The 13,772-nt window shown below is 36.4% G+C and overlaps 1 protein-coding gene across 1 annotated transcript; it reads left to right on the forward strand.

Moving 5' to 3' along the window:
• Positions 1-1,228: 1,228 nt before the first annotated feature.
• LOC106181347 (telomerase Cajal body protein 1) lies at positions 1,229-10,310 on the forward strand. Its single transcript, XM_013565703.2, has 12 exons — positions 1,229-1,365; positions 1,676-2,239; positions 2,683-2,778; positions 3,532-3,676; positions 4,185-4,273; positions 5,180-5,270; positions 6,035-6,167; positions 7,246-7,332; positions 7,652-7,770; positions 8,255-8,358; positions 8,683-8,832; positions 9,175-10,310. The coding sequence occupies exons 2-12, from the start codon at positions 1,683-1,685 to the stop codon at positions 9,317-9,319; spliced, it is 1,716 nt and encodes a 571-aa protein (XP_013421157.2). The 5' UTR covers positions 1,229-1,365; positions 1,676-1,682; the 3' UTR covers positions 9,320-10,310.
• Positions 10,311-13,772: the final 3,462 nt, after the last annotated feature.

The following is a 13,772-nucleotide window of genomic DNA, read 5'->3' on the forward strand; positions in this document are numbered from 1 at the left end:
CAGGTCAAAGATGCTGAAGCGCAAACGAAAACTTGTCATTGCGTTAGCGCTGCCTGAACGCTGTCTGATAAAAGCACACAAGCGACACGTGTCTCCAGTATTTGACTTGTGACTGCACATAAATATGCATGTTGAGCTTTTTGACAATCATTAATTTACATGTTCCTTTTATTCTGCGCATTATCACTGAGAGAAAAGTTCAAACAATTAACCATTTTCATAACATCAAAGGCCCGAATTGTGGAGATCTACCAGTAGACAGAATGTATATGTAAACTAGAAAACACTAGTGGGCTAGATTTGGTCTTAAAGTGCAATTTAAGTTCACAAGTGATCTTACACGATCTTAATCATTACAGCAGTAGTCTTAAAATGGACTGAATCTACTTTTAAGATCAAAAATGATCTAACATCTACTTAAGTGGTCAAGCAGTTTCCTCCCCTCACAATGGGGGATACCTCCCCTCATAATAGAGGACACCTCTGCTCACAATAGGAGAATGTGTAAGGGGAGACAACTTAATTGGCTGTCAGACTAGAAATGGTCTTACTCATGTTTTAAGATCATGTAAGACTATTTGTGTTCTTAAATTGTATTTTAAGACCAAATCAAGCCCACTAGTGAAAGCACTCCGAGAGCGCAGACCTCCGCCAAGGCAGCGATTTTTTTATTATTATTGATTATTGATTGATTATAGGTTCACCACCAAAAACTAATCACTTCTAAGTTAACCCATTTCCCACCTACCCTGAAAATTTCATCAAAATCGGTCCATAACTTTTTGAGTTATGTTGATGACAAACAGACAGACAGACAAACAGGGGTGAAAACATAACCTCCTTGGCGGAGGTGAAAAAAATTGAAAAAAAAGAAGAAATCTAACGCACCATTTCGTCGCTTTTTAAATATACCTGACGAAAAACTCAATACTTCTTATGCCTAATATATCAATACAACAATACAAAGTAGAATACAACAGCAAAAATCTTGTTCACAATTGGCACCTAGTAAATCGTAGCCTAACAAGAGACTGTACATATACCTTCGTGCAGATTTATATCTTATTAAAGCATAAACAATTATGCATAACTAAATAAATAACTACTCACTCTATCACCTGTGGTCCTAAAAGATTAAATTCCTGACTGGAATATTAGCTGTCATGTTCTCTGACCTGATAGGACAACCAGTTTTCTAGCTTAAGATGACATATGGTGGCCATCTTGTTGCCTGACATGGCTAGTCTCCAGGCTCCAGTCAGTCTTATATGGGGAACATGAGCTAGAGCTTGGCATCGGCTGCGAGTAGATTATAAATGTTCCTGGACTGTTGAACTTGAATAAACTTGGACTTGAAAGATACAGGTATGTTTTGTGTGTAAACAGATTATCAAAACGCTAGAACAAAAGTGTTCGATGCTTCCGACTCGTGAACCGAGGCCGGTAGAGTAGAGCATGGTTGGATATCAATTTGATTGAAAGTACAAGGGTGATTATTTTGATTGCCAATTTTATAGCGTTAGATTGAGGATGCATGAGCCTCATGATCAGTGAGAAAGTAATGAACACAGAAAACTCTCTCTCTCTCTCTCTCTCTCTCTCTCTCTCTCTCTCTCTCTCAAGGACAAACTAATGTACTTCCCATCTCATTGATATCATTCTAAATATTTTTCAGTGTAGGGATGGAAGGCAGTGTCGCTTCTCAAGAGAATCTTCAGAGCACTGGGAAAGAAGAAGCACATGTAGATGCAGAGTCTGAAAAAGATACAGGCTTGGCAGTAGAATGTCCCAAAAATGAAATGGAACAAAATCAACAGTCATCATCTCTTGGTTTGAAGGGGCCATCTTTACAAAAAGACGGCAGATTACAAAAAGATGGCGATGATAGCTCATGTCTTGTAACTAAAATTGACAATACTCTGAAAGAGGTGCAAGACAGTTCATGGCAAATTAACGTTAACACGACTTCAGTAAATGACAGAGTATCTGGGGAGCCAAGTGAAGGAGTGGCTATTGAAAAGACTGGAAACAGTCAGTCAGAAACAGAGCCTTCTGAACTGGCAAGCGTGGCTTCTTTTGGAAGCAGTGCCATCTCACAACCAGAGACTAGGAATGTCTGTAAAGATGTCAAAGCTTGTCTTGACAGTAGTGCCACCTGTCAGACAGTGGCTGACCCTCCACCAAACAAGAAGGCAAAAACTGATGGAGCCCAGGACTGTGACAGTAGTCTGTCTACAAAGTAATTTTTGTCTTCCTCCTTTCTAAGTAATCTCCTAGTCATAGTCTATTGGATTGAAAACTTGGGTGAATATTAACGGTATTGATTCTCACCTCTCCCTTTATTCCATCATTTTTCACGAAATAAAAAAGACCCTAATATCACTGATAAAATTTTACATATTGCAAAACAGAATTATAAACTTGGACAAACCAGCCATTCAAGTTGACAGTCCTGCAAAATATGAGTATAAATAGTAAAAAAAGGAAATCTCTGGCTAAGAAAAATTTATACATTGTAAGGTCTAACTCCTACCAGTGCACAAGTATGCATGGCATGCACTCATACGACTCTCTCACACAAACACATATACACACACATACATTTACATGCGCACGCACACACTAAAAGATACATGTACAATTACTACAGCTATAACATTGATTCCTTTGCTTCAATTTCAGTTGCTCCTATAACTTTGACTATGTCCCTACCTCTGTGGCCAGTGCTGTAGAGGAGTTTGATGCTGTGGCAGGAAACTTCTTGAAAGGCTGCAAGTGGTAAGTTAAAGGAAGTTCAAAGGTTAAAGGTCTAGGAAGGTCAAAGGTCAGCCTACGTTATTTTACGGAATAAAACCATGTATACAGTAGTTATTTTTCCAAGCTAGTTCCAGTACATTAAAAAATGTAACAGATAATATAAAGCTTTGCTAGCAGATAAAATAAACAGGGTCAAGGAGTATTATAATGTCACCCCCCACGGCCACCCCCCTAAAAAAAAATAAATAAATAAATGAAATAAGAAAGAAGAAAGGGGTGCAAAAGAGAGAACAATGGGGAAGAACTTATTGCATTTTTATGCAGGTTTTATTACCTTTACTTTGGAGCCAAGGGCCTGATTCCCACAGACACCATCTGTCTTCGTGGATCGACCCAACTCTGCAGAGCCTGGCTGACTGCAATCAGCTTAACTGAATGGCATGGTTCCTCCTGGTGTTGTTAGAATGCAGAAAAACTGGCGAGCAAAGGAGTATGTTGGAAACAAGAGGAAGTGTGTCATTTAGTTAAGCTGATTGCACTTAACAAGAGTCCCCACAGAGTTGGGTCGATCCATGTGCACCAATGGTGTCTATAGGAATGGGTTCTTATTTGATTTACCTTATATACCTATAGATGCAACAATTACAGGTATATATGCTGAACCATATAATTATTTGCAAAAGGCCCAAGAAAAGAGATGTCATATTCCTTCTCTGAGAATGGCAGGTACTTCTTTTTATTTTTCTATATTTCTGTCACTGATTGTTTTCTCAGGTCACCAGATGGCACCTGTGTGCTGACCAACAGTGATGATGGCTACCTCCGTATTTTCAATCTTCCTCAAGAGCTTTATGGTCAAGGGTCCAATGGTGGTCAGGATAGTCCAGTCACATCTGATGGCCATAATTGTCCAGAAATGGTGGGTTGATATAGGCTTGAGGCATAATATTAATCACCATATCTGGGGTAGCGGTAGCAATTTTTTTTTGCTTAGCCAAATCACCACATTTTTGTCAATTTGTTACCAAAATGGTTATAATTTGGCTAACACATGTCAAATCAAGCCCTTTTTCTTTAGCCAATTGAAGTCAGTTTTAGCATTTGGCTAAATTGGCGAGTGTTAGCGCTACCCCAGCATATGCATTATCAGAAAAGAAGTTGAAATTCATCAGCTGTGTTATGCTCTAAAAAGTGGAGTTGGATTGACCTATGTAGAATGATAGGTCATTGGGAATGAACCCTTTATCTCAGACTGCATCGGGCCTTAGACTTTTTTACGTTAAGAGGTCACATGTGACATCCAATCTCCAATATTGATTAAGTTTGTTTTTGTTTGGGCGAGAAATTTGTCTGAAGAAAGAGTATATTAAAAAGAAAAAAAAATACAGAAAGAAGTTGAAGGGAGATTTTTCAACCATTGATTTCAGAAATCAGCCTTAAGGGTCTTAGAGGGAGAACTGGTTTATGATTACAGCTGGTATCCCCTGATGAATTCCATGGAACCCGCAACATGCTGGTGAGTGTGATGGGTTTTATTATCTCATTAGCATGTATCTTATAATAAGAAGTATATACTTTAACTTGATTTTCGTGTTATTTTGTTCAAAATGTTGGTGTTTTAATGTGATAGAATTTATAATACTGAAAAAAGATAAGGCATGTCAGTACATGGGTAAAAACTTTCATGATTATCAGTCTTCTTTTTTTTTCATATGGAATAAATGCAGTGAGAAATTGCAAGCTCATTTCTAGGATTTTCAGTTTTTACAACATTCACCCATGTGACAGTTATGTATATGTCTTGAGCTTGTTGAGCTAGATTGAATTATTTATATAGCTATCACAAACTTTAAGTGGGGAGTAGGAGTGGGATTGTTTCCCACTGTTGTCATGTTGTGCATATTATAACTTTTCATTAATGAGGGAGAATATCAGCTTGTGTTGTAAGAACAAAGCAATGACTTGACACATGGTCACTGTTAGCAGAGTGATCTCTCTCATTAGAAAGAAAATAAGTGCAATTGCACACATTCAATAGAGTCACACATCTTTTTCAATTACTCTCATATTTCCACATATTAATTTTATTAATTTATATCCGTAATATCCGTGATATTTATTTTCCATAGTATTGACAGTACCAGCAGGGACCCAGCTGTCAGTGTTTGCATATTAAAAGAAAATAAGTGCAATGACAAATATTCAGTGGAGTGACATACCAGTATCAAGAACTCTCACATTGGATTTCCACATTTTATTTTTATTTTTTTGATTTGATTTTAATTTTTAATTATTTTTTCCGTAGTTTTGCCAGTACAAGCAGGGAAACCCCTGTGCATCTTTCCACATATTGTTTTTATTATTATTATCTGTTTTCCATTTTTTATTATTAGTTTTTTTTTTTTTTTTTTTTTTTTGGTAGTTTTGCCAGCACCAGCAGGGACACCCCTGTACACCTGTGGGATGCCTTTGATGGACAGTTAAGGTGTAGTTACCGAGCTTTCAACCAGATGGTGAGTACAAAGAAGCTGTTGGAGCTGTGTGATGTCATACGAGACAAAAAGACATGCGAGAACGCACCTGGGGCTGGGGTGACCTTTAGGAAAGAATGGGGAAACCCTCTTGACTGGAAATATTGTCTTTGAAAACAATGCTTAAGTAACATGAAGCTTGTGTTGAATACTGAGATGTACAGTTTCACAAAAGACAGTTTTACAAAAGACTGATTCTACAGGCCTTTGGAGATAACAATCAGAAAAAAATATCTGTGGTTATAATCCAGGTTTTTTCTTTTGTTGCAACACAGCTCTCGCTGCTCTACCATCATTTAGCCCCACTTGCTTAAAAGTCACTTAGGTGATCTCCTTTTATTTGATACCAAGTCTTTAAGATGAAATATTTATTTGCCTAGTTTAAGAGTGCATTTCCAAAGATTTAGATCGATACAGAGATTTAGATTTAGATCGACCTAACTCCCTAGGGGTTCATGCTATATTGCAGTCAGCTGAGCGGGCACCATAGTTAATTACCCCCTTACAGCTTTTAGTAGGCGGGACATACGCTTAAGCTGGCTAAGCTGACAGTAATCTAGTGACACTCCCCACAGGGATAGATCGATCTAAAATCTATGGGGATGGGGTCTAAAATGTAACACAATTATCCACATAATTAACTTAATATTTTCCAATTCAAATAAAAAGATATTCATCAAAACTTTTCACAAGGCATTTATTTTTGATAATGTTTTATTTTTTATTTGTTTGTAACTTTGTTTCAGGATGAACTGGTAGCTGCCCATAGTATCGCCTTCAGTCCACAAGGAGAGCAGATCTACTGTGGTTTTAACAAGATGATCAGAGTTTTTGACACATCAAGACCTGGGAGAACATGTCAACAGAGACCCACTTACGGTACGTTATACCACATTTAGAGGCAGTACCACTGGGCCCTTGCTAAATACCAGTAAAATTACCGCAGAGTCACGCCCTGTTTGTTGAGCTCAGAAATAATGAGACGGTACCAAAAGTATCAATGTTAAACAACTTACCTGGTTACTTTTTATAAGGCCAGCCCTCTTTTAGGAATGGATTGTGTTACATAAACACAATGCATGTTTGCTCACTGCTTTATCAACAGACAATAGTTTGGTGAGTCATGGCAGCACTGGGTGTTATCACCTGTCTAAACAGACTGTGACCACAGAGGTGTCAGCTCTAATACCCTATAATTACCACTGTTAACAAGCAAGTTACTTTTGGTAACAAAACGTAACAAACGGATAACAATCTTGAGCGTTCTTACTGAGCTCAACTGTATCTGATACAGTTCAATGATGCACCCACATTAATTGTTTACTTATATTTCTTGCATCTCCCTTGTGGAGACTTCAGCCAGCCCCATTCAGACTAACTAGTCAGAGTGTCATATATGGTCGACCCACTTGAATACTTCCCCACAGGATATCTATTCAGTGTCTTTTAGCGGATTAGACAAGTTTTGTAGTGGGTCACCATATTTGACCCTTGGACTAGTTAGTCCCCTATTCTGAATGGGGTCTAAGAATGCAGGTGGATCTATTCTCACTCTCGTTATGAATCTACACTGTACATATTTGATCACTGAAAATACTGAGAATTGTCCCATGTGTATTCTCAGTAGACTGGTAGAAGTCTCCAAGAGAGACGCAAAATTGTGAACTCGACAAGAAATTTAAGTCCTTTAACAGATTTTAAAAGCTTAATTTTCACATTATTTTGTTTATTATAAGCATCAGTTTTGTGAAGGTTTTGAAGATGTTTCATTGTGTTTGGATAAATGCCAACAATTTATTGGATATGCATGTAAATCCCCTTGTACAAGTAAGCCTGAATGAATAGCAAAAAAAAAAAACATTTTCAAGAGTAGTTTATCCAGTAGATTTCAGAAAATTAAATTCCATTTAAGAGACAAGAAACAGTATTTAATAAATGCTTTTTATGCTATCTCCAGTGAAAGATGGCCAGGCAGGTATAATATCCTGTATAGCCTTCAATCCCATGGGTGACATGTATGCCGCTGGCTCTTACTCCAAATCTGGTAAGTTATTAGTTTTTCACTGTTTTTAGAACAAAACTCAAAGAAGCTCCTCTTTCCTTATAGATGAGGTACTCGGTGAAATAAAATGTGCACACAGACTTATAATGCCATAAGTCTGCAATCACCTTTTATGTGCATATTCTGCTGTAAATATATTATTTATTTTAGGGTCCAGTGGTCCCCACATGTCCTGAAGTGGGAGATTATGCATTGACCTGAATAAGGTTTAATTTAAAAATGATTCTAGCTGTTTTTCTTTCAATGTGTCTGTGTGAAGCAGAGAATGGCTGCCTCTTATACTTTTTTCTGTCTGTTTTAGTGGGTGTGTATGAAACAGAGAATGGCCGCCTCCTGTATTTATTCCAGGGTCAGGTTGGAGGCGTCACACACATACAGTTTTCCTCAGATGGTTCCAAGCTATTCACAGGTGGAAGAAAGGTATAACTTAAACACCTTAACATTGTATAAAATTAAAACAGGGACAGAAGTGTTCCTCTTTTAGCCGAAGTGCCCTCAGGCATTTCAGAATTGTTTGCACAAATTGTCAATTATAGATAATTAAACCAGGATTTTCTTTTTTTTATTTCATTTTACTTATTAATTTTTAAATTTATTTATTTATTTATAAAAAAAAGGTATGCAAAATGAATATGCCTGTCTGGTTTGCTTGCAGGCACCCATGTATAAGAGCAAATTTCCCCCTTTTGCATGTAAAGATACTCTAGAATATTATTGAATTTTTGTTGAAAATTTCCGAAATGGCACAAGAGTAACATCATAAGTATACAATGGAATTCAGTTTAATGACTTTTTATATCAATGTCTTTCAGTTCGTATCAGCCAGTTTTGTTTGTTTTAACATATTAAAATACCAAATATTCATGCAGTGTACGTGTATCACAAACATATATTTTATTGACAGGATCCAGAAATCTTGTGCTGGGACATGAGAAACCCTGGCGCTGTATTGTGTGTGATGTCACGAGAAGTCCTGACCAATCAGAGAATTTATTTTGACATAGACAGGTAATTGTAATATATTCTGAATTTCCTGATAATGATACACATTTTAGGATTTTTTGAAGCAATTTAAAATCCGATGCATTATTTGTGTAATATCTTTATGGCTCATCAACTCAACATAAATATTAAGTGTAAACATTATAAACAGCATTTATTACTAAAAAACACTATCAAAATACCTGATAATACATGCTGTTTATAATTTTGAAGAGCTTGTCAAGCACAACAATGGATTTTTTTTTTTTTTTAATATGAATGGGCTTACTCACCGGGGTGGTAGCGCCTCTCTGATCCCCCAGTTTTCAGGTTTCTTATTTGTGTTCACAGCACTGGGAGGTATCTAGTGAGTGGTAACCACAATGGCACTGTCTCAGTGTGGGATACTTTACAGCCTCCACAGCCACAAGAGTCAGGTGATCCTGTTCTGACACCAATACTGCACTTCAAGGCACACACAGACACAGTGAATGGTGTCAGGTAAATGTTGGAGAGAGAGAGAGAGAGAGAGAGAATTGTCTCAATGCCACTTAATTTATTATCAAACATGTGTGCACTATTTATAAAACTAAGGTATATTGGTCAAGTTCGAAAACCAGTCAGATTGGATTTTCTTGTTTCAGTCTGTTTTTTCAATAATTTTGATGCTGTATTTTCAGTAGAAGTTCAGGGCTGAATGCCAAGCCCCAAAACTTATTAAATATAATTCCTGCTTTATTTTATCGTCCATGTTTACACTGTCAAAAGTTGTCTTTCTGTAAGTAGCTGGCTAATTTTCACATTTAAGCTTCTTTTTAAAGTTCAACTCCAATTTTATTCCAGTTTCCATCCCAGTCTTCCTCTTCTGGCAACAGCCTCAGGTCAGAGACATTTTGAAATTTCAGACGATGAGGATGAAGAGGAAAAGAAAATGTTGAACCAAACAGTAGAAGATAACTCATTACGGCTATGGAAGTTGGCAGTGTGAAACGATGCCTGAACTGGCAGTCGTTAGTTTTGCCATCATCATCTTCATCATGCGAAGAATGGTGGATATTGTGAAATGAACTGACAGTCTTACAAGAGACAGTGGTAGTCGGCCTATGATGAAGGACAACACAGTCTAAATGTAGGGCAGTCAAGGAAAAGAAGTAGAAACAGTCTCTTCTCTTTTAGGAGAAGGGAGAGGAGGAAGTTTTGGAAGTCATGACCGTCTAACGGTAGCCAGCTAAAGATGGTCTAGGTTTGTTCCAGGATATGAGACGGCTGAAGAAAAGCAAAGACCAGCTTGTTTTCTTTTTTTAAATGACAATAAATCTGACAAAGATGCATTCTGAAGACAGCGTGTTATAGAAATCCAATAGTGCACACAGCAGCGGGAGTCATTTCTAAATTACACGCAGCTGAGAAATGGTCGTCTTCAGTGCTCGCTGATATTTCAGGGGTCCCTAGAAAATTTAACGAAATTGAAGAGGTGATACAATTGTTTTGTTAGGGCCTAGTAGTGGCCTCTGCGGTCAAAGAGTAGTCTTCAGCCCAGTTTCATAAAACTTATGAAAGAGAACTGCAAACAAGATAACGTTTAGTGTTTGTCATACCAATGCAAAACGTGTATAAGCAAGGCTGAAAAGTTTATCTGTATAGAGCTGTATGACAGTTCATTTGAAGGTGCATGTTTACAATTCGGAAGTGGGAGCCAGTGTCTTATACACGTTTTATAGAAAAAATAAATCTCGTATAGTTTTTATATGAAGACCGTCTTGTTAGAACGTTTTTGTATTTATTTTACTTCAGTTTAATTTTTTTTAAATTAATTTTTATTTTTGTCGGAAGTTTTTCATGTTATTGTTTACGCTTTTACCGAAAATACGTCAGCTGACACGATTTTTGCACATAAAAGTTGTTGAAAACTGTGAGATTGTCGGGGTACCATTTTCATTTACTAAAAACAAATGGAAAATAAATATATTATCATTTTTGCCATTGGTGATCTGGATCCATCAAAAGTCGTATATTCTCACACCGCCTTGCTAAAATAGTGTCAATTCCAACAGATTATATGTATGATTAATTACGGCTAATTGTATAAAAATTCACTTTTCAGCCATCTCATCCCCTGTGTAACACCCCATTCCCATAGATTAGATCGACCTACTTTAGATCGACCTAACTCCCTGGGGGTTCACGCTAAATAGCTGTCAGCCGGGCGGACACGAAAGTTAATTACCTCCTTCCAGCTTGTAGTAGGCGGGACGGAAACTTAAGGCGGATTATCTGACAGTAATCTAGTGAGACTCCCCGCGGTGATAGATCGATCTAAAGTTGTGGGAATAGACCCTAAGAGGAGACATGATCCCGTTTTAAATTTGCTTGCGCTGGGACAAAGATATTTTCTCGCTTCGCTTGACATATTTAAAAGAACACAAAAACAACTGTAATATGAAGGATACAGAGACGGAATTTTGCTTGGTTTAGTCTCCTTTCGGTTGTTTTCTTTTTCTTTCTTTCTTTTATTTTTATTCATTTGTTTTTGAGAAGGGGGCGTGTACTAATATTCCCATTCCTGGATCCGCCCTTTGTCTTAGTGTCAGTTGCAATCTACGGCTATTGAGCTAGCTCCGTAAATAAAAGTGTGAATATTGAATTGAGACAGTTGGGCTTATATTGTCCTTGTATATTGCATCTATCATAGCGTTAAGGGACGAAGTAAAGAGTCCAAACACACTATTGTGTTTGGAGTGCTTCGTGTATTTAGTGTGCTCGATTCTGAAAAATAAGTCGTCTGTTTCCTCGCGGGTTGGTGAAACCAAAAAAGTAGAAACGAATTTGAGATGTATATTTTCGATAGTCACATTTTATTATAAAAGATGCATTTTATTATGAAATGTATAATGTGCTAACGTCCAAAGTTGGGTTCATTTACGGTTCTCAACGACCTTTCAGTGTTGCACGAAGCTTTATAGGGCTGCGTTGTACACAAGTAGATTGAAAAATAACTTTTATTTGATTTTCTTTTCTTTCTTTATCGTCTCCCATGAAGAGCACCAAAAATGATTCACATGTTTTTTTTAATTTGTTATCTGATCAAACGGATGATCTGGTGACCTTGCTTTAATACTCGTTTTCCTTCCATATATTTCAGAGCAAATATATAACTCCAGCCAATCGCTTCGCACATTTAAATAGGGGGTTGACTAGCGATGTTTTAAAGTTCCATCTGCAAAAACCATGTTGACATGGTGCATCATGCGTTTTTCTTGATATTTTGAAAATTAGGGTTATTATTATTGACAGTAATTTCAACCATCATTCTACCAAATTTTACACTCAAACAGTCTCTTTAAATGTTTTAGACAACCAATTCAGCTGACCACATAAAACATGGACGTATGCACGCATGCACTCCTTGAATTTTTAATTCGAATAAGTGTGCGCTTTTTAGCAAGATGGCCAATGCATTGTTATAAAAACAGCACCCCTTCAAGATATAATAGCCACAACCACTAGCCACTGAAATAGAAAACAAGATGACACCTAACTGTCAAAACACACGGCCCGTGATTAGTCCCTTTCATCGCCACTTTGAAGTTGTTCTTTAATTTATCATCTCAATTATTTGATCTTTTATTTCAATAGCAATCACTCGTGCCGACTGTTGGTTGCTATCCGGGGTTTTCTCTTTGCACGCACAAAATGATAGACGATCTAGTTAGTGTGATAGGGCAATACAATATCTACGGCGTTCCGTGGTCACTTCCATGACGGACAGAGTAATGTGAGATCAGATGGGGAGATGCAACGGTGTGAATAAAATGCTAGAAAATGTAATTGAATATTCAGTACTCTTCGATACTCGGCTTGTGACTTAGAAGAGAACGGTACGATACATATATGTGCTTTATTACCTGAATACAAGTGCGACAATATAACGTATGATAATTGAATGTAACAATAAAAAATATTAACTACACTGTATACCTTACCAAGCATGATCACAAACAATTTGGTTTATCTTGTAGTATTATTAGATTTCTTTTTAATATTTGAACAAATATTTAAATAAATAAATAAATTACGATACAACATTATGATATACTTAAATTCAAGTAAACAGATATTTAAATTATTATACTGAGTTGAAGAAATGTCAGTGTACTCAAAAATGGTGAATGATTCTGAAAAACAAAAAAAAAATATTTTTTATTAGTTTAAAGAGAGTTTTCATGTGATTTCAATTGATCACTCGTTTTTTACTTCACATTTTCAGTTTTTACCTCCCATATAACTTAATTTACTTATTTTCTTTGCTAAGATAGAAAAATACTGGAAACCACATCAAGAAAACATGAAACAGTCCGTTAAGAGAAAGTTCATGGGCATTTTTTTCTCATAAATACGATTATATTCTTGTCAATTCATCATCATTGGGTGCTATCCACTCTCAGCAGGTTGGCTGTCATAGATTGCCATGCCTCCCTATCTTGTGCCATTTTTTTTTTATTGGCACATTCTTTTATGTTGTCCATCCATGTTGTTCTTGGCCTTCTTTTCCCTCGCTTCCCATTTTAAATGTTCCTTCAAATGACAACCGCTACAAATGATATTTTCTTATGATATCACCAAAATAAGTTAATTTGCTTTTCTTGATGGCGTTCAAAAATGATCTTTTTTTTATTTTTTAGTTTTGTACTCCCTCATTGTTTTTGTGTTCAGTCCATGGTGTTTTAAACATCCTTCAATATACCCACATTTATAATATTTCCAGTTATGTCTTTGTTGTATTTGTAGGTGTTCATGTCTCTGAACTGTGTAACTGTTTACACCATGTAACATTTAAAGGGATAATAACTGTTCGTTTTGGCCAAAAAATGAATTTTCCTGGAGTTAACAACAAATTTCCCCATACTTACCAATGGTTAACAAATTCATTTCTTCATTCAAAGTTAATCCCTGTTTTTTTTTTTTTTTTTTTTTTTTTTTTTTTTTGTAATAATTTCGTAAGAGTATAGCCATCTATGAAGGTCACGTGGTCTGATGACAAGCTCAGATATCAGAACAATACCGATAACTGCCGTTTTTTGTGGTAGAACAGAATGTATTATATTTCTAAGAGTTGTTAACAATGTTTTTATTGTGAAATATAGATCTCATGAGAAGAGTTAATAATACGCAGCCATAGACTAATGTTCATGTTTTTTTATCTTATAACTTTAGCTAAGTTGTCAAATGCTGATCTTGCAATTTCTATTCTTCTTAAATTTTTCTGTCACATTTTCCATTTCCTTGTAACTAAGCTTGTATGCATATACATGTGTATCATTTGAAATAACGATATTTACTCGAAAATTGCATTTTTACGCCAAGCGATATAAAGAATACGTGCGGAATATTCAGTTTTGCAAAAAAACAAAAAGCAATATGGTTTTGAAACTTTTCTTTGG

This window comes from Lingula anatina, chromosome 10 (genome assembly GCF_051362555.1).
Source record: "Lingula anatina isolate TDL-2025a chromosome 10, LinAna3.0, whole genome shotgun sequence".
NCBI classification, from domain to species: Eukaryota; Metazoa; Brachiopoda; class Lingulata; order Lingulida; family Lingulidae; genus Lingula; species Lingula anatina.